General features: G+C 38.7%; 1 protein-coding gene across 3 annotated transcripts in view; it reads left to right on the forward strand.

Moving 5' to 3' along the window:
• AHCYL2 (adenosylhomocysteinase like 2) overlaps positions 1-26,289 on the forward strand; it is a 173,285-nt gene that overhangs the window by 134,270 nt on the left and 12,726 nt on the right. For all 3 annotated transcript variants that reach the window (XM_039243131.1, XM_039243139.1, XM_039243142.1), the window contains exons 3-12: positions 4,337-4,480; positions 5,148-5,248; positions 9,338-9,440; positions 10,866-10,960; positions 13,742-13,848; positions 15,181-15,297; positions 18,354-18,417; positions 18,897-18,985; positions 21,815-21,885; positions 25,315-25,409. In XM_039243131.1, the coding sequence (XP_039099062.1) occupies positions 4,337-4,480; positions 5,148-5,248; positions 9,338-9,440; positions 10,866-10,960; positions 13,742-13,848; positions 15,181-15,297; positions 18,354-18,417; positions 18,897-18,985; positions 21,815-21,885; positions 25,315-25,409 (986 nt within the window). The remainder of the gene's footprint in view (positions 1-4,336; positions 4,481-5,147; positions 5,249-9,337; positions 9,441-10,865; positions 10,961-13,741; positions 13,849-15,180; positions 15,298-18,353; positions 18,418-18,896; positions 18,986-21,814; positions 21,886-25,314; positions 25,410-26,289) is intronic.

The following is a 26,289-nucleotide window of genomic DNA, read 5'->3' on the forward strand; positions in this document are numbered from 1 at the left end:
AAAAAAAAAAAAAAAAAAAAAAATTAAAAAAAAAAAAAAAAAAAAAAAGAAATGAACTTCTAGAAACTTTCCCTAAGCACAAAACCTTATAAAAACAGATGAACAGATGAGGCTTTTCTTCAAAATCAAATCAATCTCAGTGATATATTTCTGAAAAAGCTGTTTTTGCAGTGAGTAATTGGTTAAAGATAGGAAAGCTGAAGTCCCTTAGTTCATAATTGGTTCTTATAAAACTTATAACATATTTTCAGATTTTTCCAAGTAACAAAGTTTTGTTTGTTTGTTTGTATCTTGGTTGCTAACATAGCTTTTCACATATTTCTAGAGTGTTATTCATCAGTGAAATCTGCTGCACATTGACACACAGGTCTCTACTGTTATTTCCATTACCAAATGGATAGATTGGGCCTAAGAGGCATTGTCTGATTTAAAATAGTCTAATAGGACTAATCCGGGAGTCTGACTGCTTCTTCTAGCAATAACTCACAATGTCACAGCTGCTAGGAGGTAAGGCTTAATCAGGCTTGAGCCATAGAACATATGTGTGTGCATGTTCTATGGGATAGACTATAGATTAGCGATTCATCAAGTTATGTTTTGATTCTGGGTTATCATGAAACAAGAGAACACCCCGTGGTAAAGTTATATTGCACTTAATTATAACTTTTCTACATAGAAATTGAATCCTTTTTTGACTCTCGTTTATTCATGAGGTTTTTCTGGTGGTAGTTAGGGGAAAGAGAGAGTATGAGAGAGAGTGGATCTGTTATACTCCCTGTTTTACAGTTGGATGAATTGAAAATTGGTCACAACCAATTAGAGGTAAAGCTAGAGCTAAGGTCTCAGGCTGTGCTTCAGTTGGCTATTGCCTTGATTATCAGTTGTTCATTTTTAATTGAATTATAACTCTGGGCTTCAGAGTGTGATAATTAAAAATGCTTTAGAAATTATGCAGCATGTGTATACATATGTGTTGGCTTTCTCTAAATTTTCCTAGGAAGAAATCTTTAATACTATCTCAGATAATTTCATGAATGTGTTACTTTAAATATAATGACAGAAAGAAGTATGGATTCAGAAAACAAACGTCATGCTAGATCAGAATAATCTTTCCACTGTGTTGCAGAAGTAATACTCTCTTGATCTGGGCCTGTCAGCGGTTTTTCATTCACATTAATACAATCTAGACAACTGATATTTTAGGTTCTCACCTGATAACAGGTCTGTATAAAGGCTCTTTGAAAACAAATCCATTGTGGCTCAAATAAAAACATTGATTGAACTAGCTATAACCATTTGGCTACTGTGAAGAAAATCAAATACTTGTATTTGGGGATTTTTTTTTTGTTAGAATAGGGAGGTGACATAATAATTTCTTCTTGAGATAGAAGAAAGCAAATCAAGCCAAAAATTGGATGCTTCTCCTAAGAGGAAATGTTTGTGCTTATTTTTGTTGTTGTTGTTTGCTTGGTTTTTTGAATTTTTTTGTTTTTTTTTTTGTTAACCCTGACTCATCCTTAGAAGTTAGAGAGGCAAAGGAGAGGAATGCTATTCTGGGTAGAGTGAGGACTTCGTCTCAACCTTTTTCATCACTGCCAGACAGCCACCTGCTCTTGGTTAGATTAGTATATGACAGAGGTAGAAAAAAAAAGAAACTGCTAAATAATATTGTATGTATGTCATTCTTTTCCCATTCAAAATACTGAAGCTGATGGGGTGCCTGGGTGTCTCAGTTGGTTAAGCATCTGACTCTTATTTTTGACTCAGGTGATGATCTCATGGTTTGTAAGTTTGATTCACACATCAGATTCTGTGCTGACAGTGCAGAGCCTGCTTGGGATTCTCTCTCTCCCTTTCTCTCTCTGCCTTTCCCCTACTTGCTCTCTCTGTCTCTCTCTCAAAAATAAATAAAACTTAAAAATCCTGAAGCTGAGTAAGAACCTTTAAAGATGTTATTTCTGGTATTGACTTAAAAATATAGGCAAAAGCCAACACTAATATTAGGTATCATTTATTGAGTGTTTAATTATTGATACCAAGCATTGCATTAGCACTTTACATTATCTTATTTAATCTTCTCAACAACTTGACTCTGACAAGTCATGTCTTCCAATTTATAATCTGCTTCATAACACATATTACAACCACGGGAAAAGAAAAACTATAATTAATTTTGAAATGAGTTATTTCATGTCTGACTCACCCATTAGACTGAAAACTCCATGAAGATGAAGACAGCCATATTTGTTCTGTATACTCAGCACTTAGACTGTACCTGGGACATGGTAGATACCTGATAAAATTTGTTGAATGAACAACTGAATGGTGAATGATTGGATTCATGAACGAATTCTATTAATCTATTAACTAATTCTATTAATCAATTTTATTAATCAGGTTCTGGAATGCCTTTGTTTTATATACCCAGAAAGAGAGGCTGAGACTTCAAAGTCTGTCTGACTCCAGATCACATAATCACTATATTTAAATAGTAGTTGAGGAACATAGAAATTGTCATGCTTTTGGAAAAGGATTTGAAATTTCAGGACATTCTGAATGTAAACACTTTCTTCAAAAGTGATTATACTATAAATTATGATTAAGATTAGGGATGGCCATTGACTTTCCTCCCTCAGGTGGTAGAAGCATGGTTCTCCTAAGCCTCCAACACATAAACTATTTCTCAGTATTGATTAGTGAAACAGAGGACCGCCCAGGAAGCTGTTTCTGGGCTCTGTTGCCAAAGGTACTTTGGCCTCTTGCTCACCCTAGGAGGGAGAACCGCAGACTTTTTGTACTGATTAGTTCCTTTCAAGAACAAAGTCTCTTTGGGGATTTACTAATTCCCTCACCTCCCTTGGTGCCCATGTTCATTCTTGTTGCCTCGTGTTAGGACTTTGCTCTAGGGCAGTTTTCCAGTTCCAAGAGAGACACTCGGGCCCCTGCTGCCCAAACATTCTGTAGTGCCATGCCCGATTAGCTGGGCAGGGTCAGACTTGCCTTTTACAGCCTTCCCAGGTATAGATCCTTTGCTAAGAAATCCCAGAAATGCCTTAATTCTCTGGATGTAAGTACATCAGAGCACCATAGACCTTAGGAGTTCTGAGCATTTGCGGCTTTCTCCCCTTAAAAGTGATGGAAGTACTTATCCCGTTGAGAGATATGTAATGCTTTATAAATAGAGCTTTATATCCCCCAACCTCCCCTCCCCCTCAAAAAAACACAAAGGGCACCTGGGTGGCTCAGTTGGTTAAGCATCTGGCTTTGGCTGAGGTCATGATCTCGCACGTTGGGTCTGCTTTGTGCTGACAGCTCAGAGCCTGGAGCCTGCTTCAGGTTCTGTGTCTCTCATTCCCTCTGACCCTCTGCTCACACACTCTCTCTTAAAAATAAACATTTAAACACACACACATAGCACAACAACCACCACAACAAACCTTGAGGACTACTTAGGAAGAAACCATCCTGAGAAACTTAAACGTCTATCATGGAAGGAGGCAAGTGATTAGCAGCTACAGATTTATATAATGACTAAAACGGCCTCAGCTAAACATGTGAGTAGCGGCGGCAGCTGCCTCTTAGCCACAATCACAAGCCTTAGACTTCCCACCCTCTAGCATATACTGCTAAATGGATTAATCATCAAAGCATGTAAGTATACCAAAAGAGGATTTATTGACTTCTTTGGGAACCTGAAATGCCTACTGCTTGGTCCACTGAGGCCAGCAAGAAGGGAGAGCACACTGAATACCTCATTGTCAATATCTAATTGGGTCTTCAGGCACAGTTCAGCCTCATCAGAGCCAGTTCTGAAAAGAAAGCCCTGTTATGTCAGACAAACACTTTTTGTGTGATTCTTAATTACTTTCCCATGGGTTCCTTGTTTTCTAGGTCTTATCTGCTCAATTATTGTACTAAAACACAAATTACATCAGGCATCTAAGCAGCAAAGAAGGGCAGCTAGGATCCCAGAAACCCATAGGTTACTGACAATGATCTTGCATTAAGAACTTTAACCTACTGCTACCATGGTGTAAGCTCTCTCTTCTTGCATATTCAAGGACCTCTCACATTCTGAAGATCTTTAGCCCTAGATAGTTAATGCTGTCCAAGGGGAATGTCTTTGGCAACCTCTCTCAGCTTCCTCTTTCTGACCTGTGGATAGCACTTTCCTTAGGAGGTGGTTGAGCTAGCTCCATAGTGCCGTTTAGGTGCCTATCATTTAGGTGTACATCTGTGTGGTGCTGGATGACTACAGAAGCCTCAGTTCGCTCCATGGTGTAGAATTTCAGAGGAAGCCATTTGTTTCCCTGACGCTTTTTATCTATCATTTCAGCGGCTTCATATACAGATAGCTCTGATGATGAGACATCTCCCAGGGACAAGCAGCAAAAGAACTCTAAGGGAAGCAGTGACTTCTGTGTCAAGAACATCAAACAGGCAGAGTTTGGACGAAGAGAAATTGAAATCGCTGAACAAGGTAAAGAAAGCAAGCACCTTTTCTTTTTCATGCTGTCTATGTCTTTTTGTCCATGTTAATCCCTTTTTATGTCCTGGGGTCTAGTAGCTTGTGAAATTTGAGCATGGTTTTAAAGAGGGGCGCCTGGGTGGCTTAGTTGGTTAAGCGTCTGACTCTTGATTTCCGCTCAGGTCATGATCTCACAGTTTGTGAGTAGGAGCCCCCGAATCAGGCTTTGCACTGGTAGTGCAGAGCCTGCTTGGGATTCTCTCTTTCTTCCTTTCTCTCTTCCCCTTCCCCAGTTGCCCTCTCTCTCTCTCTCCAAATAAATAAATAAACTTAAAAATAAAGTGTGGTTTTAAAGAATACTTAAAAGAAATCTGAACTTAGGAAACACTGTAGAGAAGGGGTATACTCTGGTGGGTCTGTAAGGAACCCCTGTACCAGGAAAAGGGAGAGAAAGTGGAAGATTAGGATATTGGGAGTAAGAAGTCTGGAGCATTTGCCTTGGAAAGTCTCTTATAAAAGAAAAATCAGATTCAATGTCTTGGTTTCTTGAGAAACCCAGTCTAACAAAGAACCTGATCAGGGAAAGAATCTTACTTTAAGAGAATAAGTTCTTCTGTTTATTCTTTCTCTCTCATTCCCTCCTCTCTAATACTGCTGTGTACGTATTGTGCCCTTTCAGAAATGCCTGCACTGATGGCTTTGAGGAAGAGAGCTCAAGGAGAAAAACCTTTGGCTGGAGCCAAAATTGTGGGTTGCACACACATCACTGCTCAGACTGCTGTGAGTCCTTTTCCTTTCTCCACATAATAATAGTTAATAATAGCCACCAGCTATTGAGTACTTGCAAAATGCCAAGCTGTAGGTTAAGAGCTTAACAGGAATTAAGTCATTAATCCTCATAATGGCCATGTAAAGCAGCTATTCTTGTTTCTACTTTACAATGAGGAAACTAAGGCTCAGGGTGTTTAATTTGCCCGAGGTTATACAGCAAGTAAAATCATAGAATCCAGGTTTGAACTTCAATGTATCTGACTCCCAAGTTTATGCTTTCTGCGTGTGACACTGCTTCCCCTCATCTTCCCTTCCTGTGTCATTTCTATAAGGCAGCTCTCTTAGACTGCTTACAGTTGCAAGTAAAAGAAAACCTGATTCAAACTGGCTCATACATAAAGGAATTGATTATATTACATAGTTAGGAGTTCAGAGGTAAGGTGGATTTCAAATTTAGGCTCTCAGGGCTCCAGTTTCATCTATCTATAATTTTCTCGGTGCTGCCTCTTCACTTGCTTATTACTTCATCCTCAGGATCATAGCAAGATGATTGCAGCTCTTTAAGCCATCACAAATGGACATGAAGAGTAAGAAGGACCATTTCTTCTTCTCCCCCAAGAGCAAGGAAACCTTTCCCAGAAGTCTTCCAGGACATTCCATCACATGTCATTGAACAGAACAGGGTCACATGCCCATGGCTTACCAGTTCTGGCAAGGAGACTGGGGTTACCATGATTGATTCAGACTAGTGACTCTTACCCCTATCAGATGTAGTGTCTCCTTTTTCTAAAAAATATTTTTGCAATGCCTCTGTATTATCTTAAAATGATATTCGAACATAACACACCTCAGTTCATACAATTATTATTAATATAAAATCATAACTGAAATATGAAGGAGGAATGAAAGAAAAATAATTTATAATGAAATAATGTGTATTTCAGTATATAAATGCTTGGGCACAAGTATAGTGGAATACTCAGATATTTGTACTTCCTCAGAGCATTATTTGAATGAGAATGTCACAAATGTAGATAGAAATGTTTTACTGGTTCTAGAGCATCAGAGTGACATTGCGGAATTATACGTTTTTATGAATCATAATAAACTATAAACAACTTTTTTACAAATCTCTGAGCAGCAACAATAACAAGTGTCTGTTTTCTCTTAATTAACACAATTGTTGCATTCCTGGAAAAGCTATTATTATTTTGTATTAAAACTACAAGAGTATTTTTTGTTAATGTGTCAGATGGAATAAGGTTCTAAGTTTAGAACTTAGATCATTATAAATAGGTTTCTCACCCATGTGAACTTTCATTGGAACATTTGAAAACTGTACTAAGTATGGCATGGTTTTTGTTGTAAGAGACTGTCCTGCATTTTCAAAATGTCAAAATCTCTGGTCCTGATCACTAAATGCCACTAGCATTCCCCTCCCAATTATTGTGACAATCAAAAATGCCCCCGCACTTTTCCAGAGCTCCTCTGTTGAGAATCACTGACTCAGAGCCATCATCAAAGACATAAGAGATATTGAATTGCCAACCATAATGAAAACACTACAGCAAATTGGTGTATTGAGAAATGGTCTGAAGTCATTTATATGATTTATAAGACTCAGGTCATCTGTATGGTTAGATCAACTTTCGAAAGACTGTCTCCTGAAGCATAACACTTATTTATATGGTCACATTCCTGATTAAGTACAGAGAGAGTCCTTAAGACTCAGGCAGCTACTGCTAAGACCTTTACCATGAGACTTTTCCAGATTACATGTTCTCTAAGGGGAAAAAACACCTTGAGTGCCCAAAATTAATATAATAAATTGAAAAGCTATCTCTTTTTGGAGCTACAGACTAATGAATCGAGGCAGAAACACTCTTGGAATCTTTTTTGGGCTTCCCCAGTCAGTGACATGAGACTTCAGTGTGGTGGCTTAAAATAGTAAGTGCTTCTGTACTGTCTCATGTTGCTAAGTTGTATCTAGTCTCCTTTTTACCCCCTGGGTCAGCAAATATTACCACCTTTCAAGGCTCTCTTCTACTTTCTCTTGAATGGAGTAATCAAAATTAGTTTACCAGTTTTAACGTCATTTCATTGTTCCTCCCGGCGTTTTTTTTTTTTTTTTCCCCCTTTAAAAAAATAATTACACAGGGGTGCCTGAGTGGCTCAGTCAGTTAAGCATCTGACTCTTGATTTCGGCTCAGGTCATGATCTCCTGTTTGTGAGTTTGAAGCCCGAGTTGGGCTCTCCACTGACAGTGTGGAGCCTGCTTGGGATTCTGTGTCTCCCTCTGTCTCTGCTCCTCCCCTGCTTGCACACTCTCTCCCTCACAACAAATAAATAAACATTAAAAAAATAATAATAACAAAGGAATTTTGCCTTGTTTTGATTTTAATCTCTGTTTTCTTTTTCTGATTACAGAAGTAGTTAATGTTTATAATACTCAAGCGTTACCATAATCTGTAACATAAAGACAGTCTCCTATGATCCCATGTTCCAGAAATAACTATCATTGTTAGTTAATGGTTTCCTATCCATGTTTCCAATAGACTTGGATCTATTTATATTTTTTAGGCATGTTTCCCTAGTTCCTTCTAATAACCAGGTTCCTGTGTTACTCTCTCTAAACAGTCATGATTGAAAGTCAGGTTAAATCAGCTTCTAAGCTCTGTCCTCCTTCCACTCCTACCTAACTTCACTCCTGTTTGAGCCCTAACAGCTAGCACTCTCTACTTGGAATTCTTTGTTTATTTTATTTTATTTTATTTTGAATTTTTCTTTAAAAAATTTTTTTCTCTTAATGTTTTATTTATTTTTTTGAGAGAGACAGCATGAGCAGGGGAAGGTCACAGAGAGAGGGAGACACAGAATCAGAAGCAGGCTCCAGGCTCTGAGCTGTCAGCACAGAGCCCGATGCAGGGCTTGAACCCACAAACCGTGAGATCATGACCTGAGCCGAAGTCAGATGCTTAGCCGACTGAGCCACCCAGGAGCCTCTAGAATTCTTTTTTAAAATATTTATTTATTTTTGAGAGACAGAGAGTGCATAAGTGGGGCAGGTGCAAAGAGAGAGGAGGACAGAGGATCTCTGCCCTGACAGCAGAGAGCCAGACACACAGGGCTTGAACTTGAACTCAACCGTGAGATCATGACCTGAGCCGAAGTCAGATGCTCAACCAACTCAGCCACCCAGGCACCTCCAAGTTTGTTTTTCTTTAATTAGAGCATAATTAGACTTTTAATTTAGCATTGAAATATTAGAAAATGCAAGTTTTACAACATGAAAAGTACCAGTCCTGAGTTAACTACTGTCAGGAAATTTAAACTTCAGCAAAAATTAAGATTTTTGCTTCCTATGAGAGAAGAGTGTAGCAAAGTGCCCAGGTTTCATGCCTGTCTTTGAGCACAGCTGACCAGGTCCTTGCTCCGCAGTCTTTCTTGTGAGCACTGGGTAGAAACCCCTGGAAAAGAGTGTGAAATCTACTTGTGCCTGAGGTTATTAGAAGTTCCAAATGGACATACTTTCCCACACTCAGCCTTTACCAATTCATAGAAATTCTAGCTATTTTTTTCTTCTCCTCATGTGTGGCACCCACATCTTCCGCCCATGCTCTGTCAGAGGTAAGACAGTGTGTTCCTTGTCTCCTTAAAGGGATTTGTCACTTTGGAGTTCAGTGCACTTGATTGCTTTGATGGGCTCAAGAAAAGTTAAGGTTTTATAGATTATCTGGCTGTTCTTGTTAGGATAGGAGCTTTTCTTGCAGCTTCCTTAAGGAGAAACACAATCGTTTATTGGTGGTTTTTCAAAAATGTTTTGGCTCAAAAATCCTTGGTTTAATTAAGACTTATAAGGAGGCCCAATATATTAAATAGGTGGAAGAGCACAGAGCTCAGCTGGAGCCCTCCCCCATGCCTACCCCCAACCCTTGCCCTCTACTCAAAACATTGAGGAATTACTATAGAGCACAGTGTGAAAATCGCTGGCCTTAGTTATTCCCTGATATACTTTCTCAGTATCAAATATATAAACTTAATGTCCTTGACCAGTTGTTTGGCCAGCCTTGCTCATCTCCTGCTTTCTCTTGAATACAGGTGCTTATGGAAACCCTGGGTGCGCTGGGGGCACAGTGCCGATGGGCAGCCTGCAACATCTATTCCACTCTCAATGAAGTGGCTGCTGCTCTAGCAGAAAGTGGTAAGGTTTTTTTGCTTGTATTGTATGCCTTTGGCTACAGTAAGTCTCTGAAAAGTTCCATGGACTCAATATAAATCTTTAAGGAAAATTAACATTAAAGTTGCTGTCTTAGGGGAAATGGATCCCGATTCTTGATGAGTATGCTCTCCTCTGGGCTTCTCTTGTTAAACATGATGAAAGTAACTCTGTTATTTTACAGTTGGCATATATCTTCTTGTGTCTAATATTCCCTTATTAGTTACTTTTTTGCCTTGACTTGCTAATATTAGAGCACCAGTGAGCACTACTCATTGTCTGAGGTCATATGGATTAGAAAAGAAAGTGCTTCAGGCATAGTTTTGTGGGTCTGCTGGTTTTTACAGCAGTTTGCCCTGATTTGATGTTTGGTGTTTCTGCTTAAGCAGTAAAAAGGACTTGACCTGGCAGATTAATATTTGATCACGATGACTACTGACACAGAAGGACGAAAGAAATAGAGATATTTAGACTTTGCCAGTTTCTTGCCTTTGCTCTGTGGCAGCAAAGCACAGATCAGGGTACCAGATGCTCGTTGCTTCAGAGCTCTTGAGAAATGCTGAGAAAGCTCTGTAGTGCGTGCATGTCTCTCCTGCTGGTGCTTGAGTATTTCATTTTTTATTTCATTTACATTCATTCATTTATAAAATTTTTATTAATGTACAAGATATGTATATAAATGTGCAGAGATATTAAATATATACATTCTGTTTTTCTTTTCAACAAATATTTAATGACCTGCTCTAAGAGATATAAGGACAAATGAGACCAGGTCTTTGCCCTAAGATTCTTATATTGTGGTTGAGAAGAAAAGACACATATGCAAATAATGATAATACAAGGATATAGATGATAGATGCCACAACAGATCAGAAATCTACATTCAGTGCACAAGCAAGTGGCTTATAAAAGTTCAGATTCCATCAGAGATCACTTACAGCTGAGTTAATCAGGCTTTGTTAGGAACATGACATTTAACTGGGCTATGACAACATTTTAACAGATGGAGAAGAGTGTAAGGGTTTTCACCATGAAGAAGATGGGATGACTAAAGTTTAGATGGAGGAAAGATCAAAGTGTAGTTGGAAAATGGTGAGACTTCCAGTTTGACTGGATCAAGAAGTACTTAACTTCTGGTCTCTTCTTTTTTCCCTTAAGTCATATTTTTAGCATCCATCATATTCTTGTACCTTTTGTTTGTCCTCCTTGGTATATCAAGAGCAAAATGACCACCAAAGACAAAGGAGTGGATGAAGGGGTTGAAGACAATGCTAATCAGTGAAGAAAGTCAAGCCAAGGAGTAAAGCAGAATGAGAGAGTTTGGAGATGGGGAAAACCAGCATCTTGTCAAAATTTAAGGGCAGCCCTTTTATCAGGCTTTAATGGTTTCTCTTTGTTATCTTTTCTCAGGATTTCCTGTTTTTGCCTGGAAAGGAGAGTCAGAAGATGACTTTTGGTGGTGCATTGATAGATGTGTGAATGTGGAGGGCTGGCAGCCAAACATGGTGAGTTAGATTTCTGCTAGTACAATTCCTAAGGGATCTGCTGGGGACAGAGAAGGGGACTGTGGCAGGGGAGAGGGTGTCTTGACATGAACTGAAAATGCTTCCTTTTCTATCTGATATACCTGTGCTTCCAGCAGAACTGTGTGCTTATGATTAGGGTACCCCAAGAATATTGAACTTAGCCTCAAAGTGCTATGTTGGTGCTGATCGTAGAAGCATTTATATTCATCAGCAACATTAAAATACTGCTCAGAGTTCACACATAGCTGTTTCAAAAGCAAAGTTAATGAGTTATCATTCCCTTCTACTGCTTACCTCTTATCCAACAACAGTAATCCAAATGTACATGCACATGGCATGCGCGCACGCACGCATACACATACACACAAAGAGCTCCTGTGGTGCTTAGCTGTTCTCTAGAGTTACATGCTGAATTTATAGTAAACCTGAAGAGATTCCAAGTTCAAATTTCTTCTCTTTATTCTGTACTTGAAGAAAAATGACGAGGCAAAACATTTGGGGTTTTTTATTTTGCTTCATTTTATTTGTGTTTCATTTTTGAAAATCAAGTTTTTGATCAAGTTTTTGAAGGCTGATAGCACATTAGATTTCACTGAGAAGCAAAAAGCTGCACAAAATATGAGGCACTCCTACTTCATAAACATTTCTGTATATGAAAGAGAAGAGAAATTAGGGAATCAACTGGAAAAAGAAGGTCTGCTCCAGCTATTGCTTGCTGCTGCCGGTTGCAGAGCAGGCCTCACTTGGTGCACAAAGAGAGAAGCATCCTCTTTCTGGATTCTGTGATCCAGGTTACATTGCACCGTGTGCTGGTGTGAGGAAGCTGGTTAATATCCTGCTTAAAGGGAGGGAGGAATCAGCTGTGAGATGAGTCAGCTCATTCCCACAGAGTTGAACAGGGACTGGAAGGAGTTTGACTGACAGACCTAAAGGAGATGTGCTGGGGGGTTTCTGTGGGGAATAAAACATTAATTTTAGAGTGGAGAACTTGAGGAGGATATGGGATTGCAACTAGGGCGCATTTACAGACTATAGAGCCAGCACAACCTGCTGGAAGAGCTGATGAAGAAAGTAAGCAAGGATAAAAGCCTTTGTAACCCCAGAAAGAGAGCCCATTCCTGTAGGGATCCGTCAAGATCAAGTACTTTTACTTGCTTTCCAATCTCAGGAAGACTCCCTAGTGGCAAGAGTTTTCTGCAATAGAATACCATGGTATAGAATTATGGGCTACCATCATTAAATAAATACGAGGGATAACAACTACCTGCCTGTAGATCCCTCTGTTAAAAGAAAAGTGGACCAGAATAGTGGGACTTGAGACAAAGAGTTTCTAGTTGCTCAGGCTTTTTTGTCTCTGATCTTTTGTGTGGATAGGGATCAGAAACCCTGTTCTTTTTTTTTTTTTTAATATTTTTTATTTCTGAGAGAGAGAGAGAGAGACAGCGTGAGCAGGGGAGGGTCAGAGAGAGAGGGAGACACAAAATCTGAAACAGGCTCCAGGCTCTGAGCTGGCTGTCAGCACAGAGCCAGATGCGGGGCTGGAACCCACGAACTGTGAGATCATGACTTGAGCCAAAGTCGGACGCTTAACCGACTGAGCCACCCAGGTGCCCACAGAAACTCTGTTCTGAGGAAGGCTTTCTACTAGAAGAGAGTGAAGCGTTAACTTATAGAATAAAGCGAATGTATTTTAATGAGAGTCTTGTCTTGGATCCCTGCTCTCAAATAAACTTTAGTTAAGTCAGGAAAAGAGATTAAGAGCAAGACTAGAAGCAAAAAGAGTTTAGGTGCTAGACGTGAAGTGGGGGAGTTTGTGTACCCAGGGGCCCAGCAAGGCACTGGGGGCACTTGTGGTGGAGTTGATATTTGATGAGACTCCAAAATGGGTATGTGCCAGTACGGAGCAATTCAGTTCTGTGGGGACTTCAAAGGGATAACGATTTGGAAAGCCCTGCTAAGCCTTTCTGACAGATAGGTGAAGGGCTGAATGAAGTGCCACAGCCTAGGGCCTAAGAGCATTCTAAGCTGGTCTTTCTTTAGCTTATTTATAATTCAGAAACTTTCCTCTGCTGATGAAAGCTCCAGTGGGCATGGCATTGTGTTTATCTTTAATCCCAACCTGAAATAGTGATGAGCTATTCAGAGGCATGCTTGCACACCTACATGCTGCACAGTTCCCTGGTTATTTTTAATTTGGTTTATAAAGAGTGTGAGGTTTCGCTAGGCAAAACCCTTCAGTGCTGCCTGATATTTTGGGTAGGATAGTGCCTATGCTTTGGAAGAAGTGAAGTATTAACAAATACAGTTCTATAAGCCATTGTTCTGGGAGGGAGACTAATTATCTGGCTTTATTTAAACTAAGCTTTTACTGAATATAACTGAAGTCCTGAATGTAACTGGTAGAAATATGCTAATATCAAGGTCAGGCTTTCTAAATATCTACAGTGCATTCAAGAACTAATTGTCTAGATAACCACTTAACCTGTTAGTTCATAAGAAAATCCTCATTGCTTTGCTGTGTATTTTGATACAGTAGATAGGTTATGTGGGAAGGTCATTTGGCTGTGAGAATTATAGTTGGCCTTTCACCCCTCATTGCTTTTACTTCAGTGTAATGACTGGCTTTAAGTTACTTTGCATAAACCTATGGGAAATTTGAAATATCTGTAAATTGGCAGAAATTGAGATAAAAGACCCAGAGCAACACCGGAAGCCCTGAGCCTTCAGCAAAATAAATGACATTATTGATGCTTATTGCAGATATTGGATGATGGAGGGGATCTTACTCACTGGATTTATAAGAAGTATCCTAATATGTTCAAAAAAATCAAGGGCATAGTAGAGGAGAGCGTTACGGGAGTCCATAGGTAAGATTTGACATGGGCATACCTGGTTTTTTGCTGCTGAGATATATACTCTGATAATCACACACCCTATAGAATACATTATGTTAAAAATTGGAACCTGCTATGAGGTGAGGAGATCTGAGTCTGCACACTTGTTTTTTTAATTAACAATGCAAATAAAAAACCTGCAATTGGGAGTGGGGACAGGTAAGGCAACAAGTGTGGTCCTCGTGTTTTCTAGTCATTGTAATACAATGACTGTGTGTCCTTTTTAGACTAATTCGTTTTTTCCATAGATGTTTAGTTAACTTGTACAATGAGCCAGGAGCTTCTGCAGGAACTATGCTAGGGATCTAGCAGTGGGCAAAACACGATGAAAACCTAGGTCCTCATAGGGCTTACATTTTGACTTAGAGAACAAGGATTTATGGTTCTATTTCTCAAATGAGCAGTAATTCCCTGAGTAAAATTGAAATAATTTCTGTTTACTGTTATTTACTCAACAGGAACTGAAAGTATGAAATGAGTTTTAGGGAAGTGAATTCTGAATAAGCCACCATCACTGCTTTAATATAGTTTGACCTTTTTTAATATACCATACCTTCAGAATCTTAGAAAGGGATGAATTTTGAATACAACACCTGGTTCTAATTTTTAGGTGATTCAACTTAAAATGAAACATATATAGATATACATACTTATAGGTATTAAAATGAAACTTATGTATAGATATACATATTTATAGGTATTTGTACTGAGATGATAAAATCGAGGCTATTTGAAAGTTAAAATTGTTGTACTAGAATAGTGGAATTAAATAGTACTTACAGTTACTGTTTATATAATTTAAAGGGGGGAGTAAAACTAAGGAATTTATTTTTTAATGTTTATTTTTTTATTTTCAGAGACAGAGAGTACACATGCGAGCATGAGCAGAGGAGGGTCAGAGAGAGGGAATCCCAAGCAGGCTCAGTGCAGAATCCAAAGCGGGCTCCATCTCATGAACTGTGAGATCATGACCTGAGCCGCAATCAAGAGTCAGATGCTTAATCAACTGGGCCACCCACGTGCCCCAATAAGCAATTTTAAATTTTACTTTTTAATGATTGAAATTTAGAGGTGCGTCAAAGATTTTCCTCACGTGCCTTGTGACTAAGATCTTTATTTCTAAGCTGTATACAGACTCTAGAAAGGTAGTCTTTATTTCTCTATGTACACCTACTGGGATGAAACTAGTGTGTCCCATGCTCTCACGCCTACCCAATCAACATATTTCTGTAATTTGTTATGAAACTGACAGTAGATTGCATTATCTCACTGTTTTGTGTTCTTCTTGATGCCCCTCATCCTCAGGCTGTACCAGCTATCCAAGGCCGGGAAGCTGTGTGTTCCAGCCATGAATGTAAATGACTCTGTTACCAAACAGAAATTTGACAACCTCTACTGTTGCCGTGAATCAATTCTAGATGGGTAATGTTTTATTATCTTTGCAGTGAACTTGAGTTGTTGAATGGAGGTTCTGAGTTTTTTGGGTTTTGTTATTTCTGGAAATGATTCATGTAGCACCTCTGGATCTATCACTATATAATACTCGGTATTTTATAACCCAGATCTACCATTGCTATCCCCCTGACAAGCACATCTATTTTACTTAAAAAATCAGACTGGCCTCTATTTATTGGTGGCAGAGCTTTTACATTGTGACCCTATCAGCCCTGCAAGACAGTAGCTAAAGTCCTAAACAGCTGAGTATCTTTGATGATTTGGGCAAAGGTTCCTAGTGTTCCTATTTCTAGGTCACATTACAAGTTTTTAAACTCCAACTAGCATGGGACACCTGGGTGGCTCAGTCGGTTAAGTGTCCAACTTTGGCTCAGGTCATGATCTCATGGCTTGTGAATTCAAGTCCTGCATGAGGCTCTGTATTGACAGCTCAGAGCCTGGAGCCTGTTTCAGATTCCATGTCTCCCTGTCTCTCTGCCCCTCCCCTGCTCACGGTCTGTCTTTCTCTCTCTCAAAAATAAACAGTCATTAAAAACAAAAGTTTAAACTCCAACTAGCATATAATTCGCTGGCCATCTGAAAAACTGTAAGCAAAGAGTCCATCCCAGAAACATTTCAAGTTTTTCAAATCTATAAGGTCTGCAAGTCTGACAAAATTTACTTAGGTATATACCAAATACTATACTGTATTCTTCCAATACCCAGTTTTGTTTCTACACTTGTGTCCAGATACTCCTTCAGCCTTGTTCAGAAGACTCAGTAATTCCCTATGTAAAACCATTAAGTTGGTTTAGAATATTGCCAAGCCAAATGGTTTCCATCATGTTTAGGTTAATGGAAAAGCTAACAAAGGGCTGCGGGCCACATTACTAAGCAGTCTGGACCATAGGCAGTTTGCAACACCACAGGTGTTAAAGCCAGAAAGACTGTCCTGATTTGACTATTGACCATTTAGTCTTGGACTAGTTATTTGACTCTCTCTGTGCCTGGTCCCTTATCTGTAAAATGGTAACAGTAAGAGCTACATCATAGAGTTATTGTGAGGATTAAAGGAGAATAAGTTATGAACCTGGTCTTCAATGTTAGTTCCCTTGCCCTTCTTTCTAGAACCCTATACATTAAGTTCTAGGATTGAGTTAGATCTTAGGGGAAGCTTTTTGCTTTCAGATCTTTTGGGGGGGGGTAGGGAAGATATTCAATGCAAATTCAATTTATTGGTAATTATTACTTCTATAGAGTCAATAGTATTACCACATAGATTGGACATTTAAGTGAATTATCAATCTATCAGTCAGTTTATAAACTATCCCTGGCTACATAGAAGTGTTAATAGCTTATATGAATAGCTTGGCACCTGATATTCCTTTGGGAAGAGAGGCAGAAAAGCTTGAGAGTAAAGCAAAGGAGGCTCATAAATATGATTTATTGATTTTCTTTGCTGTGATAGCCATTCCAGGACCATTCTTCTAAACTATGACTTTTGAGTATGGTAGTAGCCCAGCCAGACTTACTCTGTCACGCAACAAGAATTGCCTCTATACTTAATTGATGTTTTTAAAATTTAATTAATTAACTTTTAATTAATTAACTAATATTAACATACACTGTTAGATTAGCTTCAGGTTTATAATACAGTGATTTGCAATAAGCGCACTCCTTAATCCCCATCACCTATTTCACCTATCTTCCTACCTACCTCCCCCTCTGGTAACCATCACTTTATTCTTTATAAGTGAAGTCATTTGGTATTGTCTTTTCCTGACTGACTTATTTCACTTAGCATTATACTCTTTAGCTCCTGTGGTGTTGTTGAAAATGGCAAGATTTCATTCTTCTTTATGCCTGAATAGTATTTGATATTATTGAGTTTCATTGCAGTTCATGGAGTTATATGAGTTCCTACTGAGTGGCGTTGTCAAATCATTAAAAAGACAGAATTCCTATGCTGCCTTTAGGGCATTTACAGACTGTTTTCTATAGGAAAGGTAAGCCAATGAGTGAATAGAAAGAGTCACAAATATTTGTAGGAACTGTCTATCTCAGAATAGACTGGTTTTAGTTGCAAACTTTCTTCTGCCTAGTGAGGGATTCCTAGAGAAAGGAGACTGGCTGAATCTAAAGAGAAACCAGAAACTGTTCCTACAAGTTCTTCCAAGAGGCTCTAAAAACAATAAGGACATTATTCTAGCTTCATAGAGAATCAGAGACAAAGAAATAGAACATGTTTAAGAAAGAATCAGTTCTAGAAAATTCACTCTTATGTAGTTGGTATTGGTGTGTTCAAAGCTCTTCACCGTCTAGTTGCCCATTACCCTCTGTGTTGAATTATTGAGGGACCTATTGGCCATTCTTTTTTTTTTTTTTAAGTTTATTTATTTATTTTGAGAGAGAGAATGAGAATGAGTGGGGGAGGGGCAGAGAGAGCAGGGCGGGGGTGATCTTAAGCAGGCTCTATGCTCCATGTGGAACTTGATGAGGGGCTTGATCCCACAATCCTGGGATCTTAACCTGATCCAGAATCAATAGTGGATGCTGAACCTGACTGAGACACCCAGGTGCCCCGTGGCCATTCTGATAATACTAAATGTAGCACTCATTTATCAGTGTTTTCTTTTATGTTTCTATGTCATTCAATAAGCTAGAATAATGTTTCCCTTTGAGCTAGAACTTTGTCTCCTAAATAAAAATATTTTATTTTTATTTTCTTCTATTTTTTATTTCCAAAAATTACATAATAAAAGTATACTGCTTTTTGTTTAAAAGTTACTTTGTAGTCTATAGTTTCCTCCTTTCTGCACCACTCCCAAAACAAGAAGAAAAAGGAAAAAAACCTCACATATTGATAGATCAGATAGCATGGAATGAGAAAGTATCTATTTTCTCCACCTTTCTTTCTAATCATTAGATAGTACACTAACCAGGCTTCCTTTCAAAATGGAACAAACATGAAAACAGAGGGACCCTATCTAATCTCCAAGGAGAAATGAGGGATTTTTCTGATTTAATGGTTTTTCTTCCCCTAGACTTAAAAGGACAACAGACATGATGTTTGGTGGAAAGCAGGTGGTAGTCTGTGGCTATGGAGAGGTAAACCTTAACTTTTCACTTATTAGATGTATAAAATGTTATTCTGGTGAAATATACTAGACTTTTTCATTCAGTGGATGTGAGAAACATTCACTTACCACTCTAGATGAGAAAAAAGTAACTTTAGAGACCTTCTGGTTAAAGTACAATCTTTCTTTTTCCCTTTGCATTTTTGCCATTTTTTTTAAGTTGATTTTCTGACTAATTCTAGTGCACTGTTTGTGATGTTCTCTTAGCTTGTGTTTTGATTATAAATCGTGAGTGTGGGTGTTCTTATGTACATGCATGTGCTAAACAGGGGCTAGGAGTTTGTTTGTGAACTGCATTCATTTATTTATTTGTTCTTATTTTTCCTCCAAACACGAATCTATTCAGTGAAATCCTTCTGGGGGTGGAAAATGGGGTACAGTTTACCAGAAGCTTTGAGATGTTGTTTTCTCACTGACTTCCTTATTATGTGTACTTTCTTCCCTCTTTAGGTGGGGAAGGGCTGCTGTGCTGCTCTCAAAGCCATGGGCTCTATTGTGTATGTAACTGAGATTGACCCCATCTGTGCTCTTCAAGCCTGGTAAGCATGCAAAAGGAAACCTGCTTTTTCCTCTATGCCACCATCTAACATGGGATCTTGTAATTGTCACCAAAGAATGGCCTAGTTAATGCTACATTTTATCTTAGAGAGGCCCAGATCCTGAGAGATGCTGCCGTTGAATGTAAGCTCCTCTCTTTCAAAGATCAAGGAGCAGAGACTATCAGAGAAACTAAAATTTAAAATTCCTGTGGAAATAATAAGAGGGGATGCCCTGAGACAGAAAACAAGTAGTTCCTTCCCTTATCCATGTATAATTCTTCTCCCTTTTTAAAAAATGTTTATTTTATTTTTGAGAGAGAGAGAGAGACAGACTGAGCATGAGCAGGGGAGGGACAGAATGAGAAGGAGACACAGAATCTGAAGCAGGCTCCTAGGCTCTGAGCTGTCAGCACAGATCATCACCTGACCTGAAGTTGGATGCTTAATTGACTGAGCTACCCAGGCACCACCCCCCCTTTTTTGTAAAGTAAGCTCTACACCTAGCATGGGGCTCAAATTCATGACCCCAAGAGCAAGAGTTGCATGCTCCACCAACTGAGCCAGACAGGCATGCCAGCCCTTCCCGTTCTCCCTTTGTAAAAAAAAGGATGATTGGGGTGTCTCAATGCCTGGGTGTCTCAGTTGGTTAAGTGTCCAACTTCAGCTCAGGTCATGATCTCATGGTTCAGGGTTGAAGCCCCATGTTGGGCTCTGTGCTGACAGCTCAGAGCCTGGAGCCTGGAGCCTGCTCTGTATTCTGTGTCTCCCTCTCTCTCTGCCCCTCCTCCACTCATGCTCTGTCTTTGTCTCAAAAATAAATAAAACATTAAAAAAATTCAGAAAAAAGGATAATCAAAAAAGAAATAAGTTGACATCAGATCCTTTCTGATGTGATGAACTGAAAAGAACACTTCTGTGATATTCTTCCCCTAAATGTATAACCTGAATCTCATCAGGAGGAAACATCGGGCAGATGCAAATAAAATCTGCTGTCTCTGAGTGAAGGGTGTATAGGAATTTGTACTATTCTTCTAATTCTTAAGTTAGAAGTTATTTCAAAATTTAAAGTTAAAAAAATAGCTCTTGTCTCATCCACAATGTGGCTAATGATACCTACCTCAAAGAGTTGCAAAAGTTCAGTAAAATAATTATATAATTATTACATATGATTATACATTTTATAATGAATATATAATCCCATAAAGTGTTGAACTGCTGTCACATAATAAATGCTTGCTAAATGTAGATATTATTAAAATTGTCTCCTGCCATCCTCATCAGGATGGAAATACTACTGTCCTTGAAAACTACTGCAGAGCTCCAGTGTATGCAGCCTCCATAACCCACCCAGCCTTTACATTAATCCTCCAGAGGAGGGCCACCACGATAGAATAAGGCATGGCATAAAGATTTTGTTATACCCATTTTCCCCTGTCTTTCTACTCCTCATACATCCTAGCCGTGAATCTCAAGTTTCCCCAACAGAGTTGTCGGCCTTTTCTGAGTCAGGGTTCATTAACATGTTTTAATACTGACTGAGACACTGATTCAAATTCTTAGAGACATGAACTGATCACTTACTGTATAATAGGTACTGTGCTCTGTGCTTAGGATGAATAAGATGAATATATGAATGAGGCAAGTTCCCTGCTTTTAGAAGCATACAAATAACTACCGTTGAGTGGAATAAGATCTATGATGGGGGTAAACAGCATATGCTTCTCTGGGAGCCAAGGGAGAATTATTTAACTAAAGAGCAAAAAGGCAGTGTAGAAAGAGATGTTAATAGAGCTGAGTCTTGAAACTTGTGTAAGTGAGTTCTTAGTTTGGAAGTAAATTTCAGGTACAAGGAATATGTCACAAGGAGCATAGTCACTGAGGAAGGAGAGAACAGGGCATATTTAAGAAGATGGTATTTGGGGGAATGGTAATACCGGAGTTAGGAATCATATGTGAACATAATCATATGTCTGCATAAATATTTAGGTCTTAACCTGAGAACAGGCAATCTCACTGAAGTATTTTAATCAAGGAAGTGACATGATCTAAATTGCATTTAGGAAAATTACTCTGCACAATAAATGAGACATAAACCTAGGATGATGAGGTCGAGCTAGGGGCTACTATAGGAATCCAGGTAAGAAGTAATAAGACCTGAACATAAGCAAGACCAGCATATAAGGAGAGGAAGGGACCAACTCAAGAGATTATAAGGAATTAAGGGAAAACTACCATTAGGGAGAAGCAGTAGGCTAGGACAAGAGTCAAGGGCAGAACTCTACAGAGAACACCAACATTTAAAGACTCAGGTTGAAAAGGAATATTCAGAAAAGTAGAAGGAAAACCAGGAAAGAACAGTATCATGGACTCCAAGGAGTGTAGTTTCAAGAAGGTAGATAATGGTTAATGTAGCAGAGAAAATTAAATAATATAAGAGGGGAGTGGGTAGGGGGTACATCCAGGAGATCGTTGATGAACTTGGGGAGAGTCGTTTCAATGGGGTAAGATTCAGTGGCTAAATTCTATTTCTAGAAACTCAGGGAAAATAAAAAAAAAAAAGAAAAGAAAAGAAACTCAGGGAAACTCATGGTAACCCCTGGCTCTTTATTTTCAGGAAGAATTAAGTTGCAGTGATACGAAGGAAACTTTATTTTGTCCTGTATGAACTAAGGAAATGGTCTGAATTTTTCACTGCTAAGAATAATCTAGCTATATCAAGAAGTGACAGTGTAGGTACGAGAGGAACTTGGTAATAGCTTTTGACGTTCTGTGGCAAAAGGCTCCCCAACTGCTATTTTTAAGTTAATTGATCATGCTTTATTTTTACAGTATGGATGGATTTCGACTGGTGAAATTAAATGAGGTCATCCGACAAGTGGATATTGTTATTACCTGTACAGGTATGATTTTGACATATACAGTATACATTTTGGCACTTTTGAATGCTTTCGTGGAACAAGTGAAAAATTACTAGAAACTGTTCTGAATAAAACTAAACTCTAAAAGCCAGATATAAGGGGGGGGGCGCCTGAGTGGTTTGTTGGTTAAGTGTTCCACTTCAGCTCAGGTCATGATCTCACGGTTCACAAGTTTGAGCCCCACATTGGGCTCTGTGCTGACAGCTCAGAGCCTGGAGCCTGCTTCAGATTCTGTGTCTCCCTCTCTTTCTCTCTGCCCCACCCTCGCTTATACTATGTGTCTCTCAAAAATAAATAAAACCTTTAAAAAATTAAAACATAAAAAAAAATAAATAAAAGCCAGATACAGGGGCACCTAGGTGGCTCAGTCGGTTAAATGTCCAACTTTTGATTTCAGCTCAGGTCTTGATTTCACATCGTGAGATCGAGTCTCTTTTTGGACTCTGCACTGACAGCAAGGAGCCTGCTTGGGATTCTTTCTCTCCCTTTCTCTCTGCACACCCTCTGCTCCCTTGCTCTCAAAATAAATAAACAAACATTTAAAAAATAATAAGTAAAAAAATTAAAGCCAGATGCAGATTTCTATAAAACCAGTCAATCTTTCACATTCTTCCAACCTCTTTAGAGCTCTGACCAAAAGTATAAGTCATCTAGGTCATCCTGGAGAAAAGTTTCTCTCCATCCCTTTTAACTGTTCTATACCTCCATCCGTCCTCAACTACCAAGGAGATGACCAGAGGTAAGTTTTATTTGGGCAGCAGGATCTTATATTTGTACATTGATTTTTTTATTTGACCTCCAAAAGTAATGTATATTTCTCTCTAGTCTCTATAATTAAAGCAGGCCTAAAACAAAATTCAGTTAGAGAATGTGGGAAAGATAGCTATATTAATTCCCAAAGAGGTAGATTGGAGTTTTAGGGAGTGATATGCTAGATTGGAGTTTTAGGGAGGGAGGAATATGCAGAAATGGCTAGTTTCCTTGCACTGAGACACTTACTTTGTTTTTATGGTAGGACCATAAACTGATAGAACACTGGTTTTTATTTGTAATTATCTTTTAGACGAGGAAAATCAGAATATTTAAGAATAAAAATAGGGGCACCTGGGTTGCTCAGTCGGTTGGGTGTCAGGCTTCGGCTCAGGTCATGATCTCACGGTTCGTGGGTTTGAGCCCCACATCAGGCTCTGTGCTGACAGCTAGCTCAGAGACTGGAGCCTGTTTCGGATTCTGTGTCTCCCTCTCCTGACCCTCCCCTGCTCATGCTGTCTCTCTCTCTCTCTCTCTCTCTCAGAAATAAATAAAACATTAAAAAAATTTTTTTAAAAAAGAACAAAAATATATTTGTACTCTCAGGGTGAGATAGGGGCAGAGAAGAAACTGTTCTTGCTTCCCATCAATCCCTTCATAGCTTTTTTTTTTATAGCTTTATTGAGATGAGATTCACGTATTATACATCTCACCCATTTAAAGTGCACAACTCAGTATTTTCTAGCAAATTCACAGGGTCATACAACCATCACACAAATCTAATTTTTTTGAGATACCACATACCATACAATTTACCCTTTTAAAGTATACAGTTCAATGGTTTTTAGTGAAGTTGTACAATGTCTGATTCCAGAAACTTTTCATCACCCCACAAAGAAACTCCACACCACTAACAGTTAGTCCTTATTCTTTCCTCTACCTCTCCCCAGCCCTAAGCAACCACCAATTTCCCTGTTTCTACAGATTTGCCTATTCTAGACATTTCATATCCATGGAATCATACACTATGTGGTCTTTTGTAATGCTTTTTTCATTTAGCATAGTGTTTTTTCAAGTTTCATCCATATCGTAGTATGTGTCGATATTTCATTCCTTTTTATTGCTGAATTATATTTCATTTTAAGGATATACCACATTTTATTTATTAGTTGATGGACACTTGGGATGTTTTCGCCTTTGGGCTATTTTGAATAATGTTGCTATTATGAACATTGTGCAGAGTGTTTTTCTGTTAACATGTTTTCCATCCTTGTGAATATATATACCTGCCTATGTATACCTTGGAATTGCTGGAACATATGATAACTGTATTTTTAATATTTTGAGGAATTGCAAGCTTTTCCAAATAGACAGCACCATTTTACAATCCACCAAGAATGTGTGGGGGTTACAATTTCTCAACATCCTTGCCAATGCTTGTTATTGTCTGTTGTTTTTATTGTAGCCATCCTAGTAGGTGTGAAATTATGTTCTGCTGTGGTTTTGGTTCTTAAAGGCTTTTGTTTCTGAGTAATCTCTACTCCCAACCCCAAGATGAGCAGGGGAGAGGCAGAAAGAGAGGGAGACAAAGAATCCAAAGCAGGCTCTAGGCCCTGAGCTGTCAGCACAGAGCCCGACACGGGGCTCAAACTCAAAACATGAGATCATGACCTGAGCCAAAGTCAGACGCTTAACCGACTGAGCCACCCAAGTGCCCCAATGTGAAACATCTTTTCATGTACATTTTGGCACATCTTCTTTTGTACTTCTTCTTTTGAGAAATGTCTACTCAGATCCTTTGCTCTAAAAGAATTTGTTTATTATGTTTATTATATATGTATGTTTGTTTGTTTAGAGAGAGAGAGAGAAAGCATGCCAGAGAGTGGCAGAGAGAGGGGGAGAGAAAAATCCCAAGCAGGCTCCGCACTGTCAATACAGAGCCCAATGGAGGGCTCAAACTCCCACACTGTGAGATCATGACCTGAGCAGAAATCAACAGTTGGGCACTTAACTGACTAAGCCACCCAGGCACCCCCACTTTGCTCATTTTTAAATTGGGTTATTTGTCTTTTAAGTATGGAGTTGTAAGAATTCTTTATAAATTTTTGAAACAAATACCTTATCAGTTACATGATTTGTAAATATTTTGTCCCATTTATTTATTTGTAAATAAATATCCCAATATATGGGTTGTCTTTTCATTTTCTTGGTGGATCATTTGCAGCACAAGTTTATTTTTTCTTTGGTTGTTTGTGCTTTTGGTGTTATAGCTAAGAAAGCCTTGTCTAACCCAAGGTCACAAAGATTTATTCCTATGTTCTGCTAAGAGGTTTTTTTTTAATGTTTATGTATTTATTTTGAGAGAGAGAAAAGGAGACAGCTCACATGCCGGTGTCAGCAGGAGAGGGAGAGAGAGAGTCCAAAGCAAGCCCCGCACTATGGCGCAGAGCCTGATGAGAAGCTCAGTCTCACAGACTGTGAGATCATGATCTGAGCCGAAATCAAGAGTTGGATGCTTAATCAACTGAGCCACCCAGGCGCTCCCTGCTATGAGTTTTATAGTTTTAGCTCTTACATTTGGTCAAATTAAATTTCACATATGGTATGAGGTAGAGGTCCAACTTTCTTTCTTTCCATGTGGCTATCTCTTCTGTTTTTAAGGTAACAAGAATGTGGTAACCAGAGAGCACTTAGATCGTATGAAGAATAGCTGCATCGTTTGTAACATGGGACATTCCAACACAGAGATTGACGTGGTAAGATTAAATTACTCATTATTGGGGGCTTTTTTTTTTTCCTCTTCTTCCCAAGAAACATGAACTAGGAGAAGAAAGGAAAGAGTCACCAGCCATCCTGAACATGACCGCCCTAGCAGAGCTGTCCATAGTCTGTTCAGGTACTAGCCCTGTGACCTGTGCTTGTGGATACTATCAAGCTTTTTCATCTCAGTCATTTCAAATGATTATTTCCTTCCACCCTAGCTTGATACCTTCTTCCACCGTAAGCCATTTTATCTATCAGTTTGGTTCTCTAATTTGATTATATTCACCCTCAAATTATCCAGTCCAACATAATACTTGGTCCTACTAAGTTGCCCAAGTAATAGTTAATAGAAGTGTTATTTATTTCTTTTCAGACTTACCAAAGTATCTCTCAGTGTGACTTTCACTCTGGTTTTAAATTTTTATGGCATTTTTCTGACACAACTGTATTTCTCTCTGGGTAAATGGCTCAAGCAAAGCATGCTTTCATCTCCCCTGAGGGCTGCTCTGATTGAGCTCCAGCATTGGCAGGTAAGGATCAGTTGATCTATTGAGAGCCTGTTGGATAATATCTATTTTAAATGATTTCTCTTTTTAACTTGTGCTCTATTCTTCTGTTATTAAAAATAGCTGGAAATACTGAAGCCTATTTCCTAAGGTTTCTGAGTGGCATGGCTCCATTACTCTGTTTTATCATGATATTTTGCTCATAATGAGTCATTTCTTCTTTCAGTTTTGAAATTTAAATATTGAATGGGGTTTTTTTTGTTAAGTTTCACTTATATGCCATACTCCCCTTTACTAAACAGTCAAAGATAGTAATATTTCTAAAATTGTCTAGCACATGATTGTCCTTTCCTGGATTAATCTGCTT

This window comes from Hyaena hyaena, unplaced genomic scaffold, assembly GCF_003009895.1.
Source record: "Hyaena hyaena isolate Hyena2069 unplaced genomic scaffold, ASM300989v1 scaffold_8, whole genome shotgun sequence".
In the NCBI taxonomy this organism is placed as follows: Eukaryota; Metazoa; Chordata; class Mammalia; order Carnivora; family Hyaenidae; genus Hyaena; species Hyaena hyaena.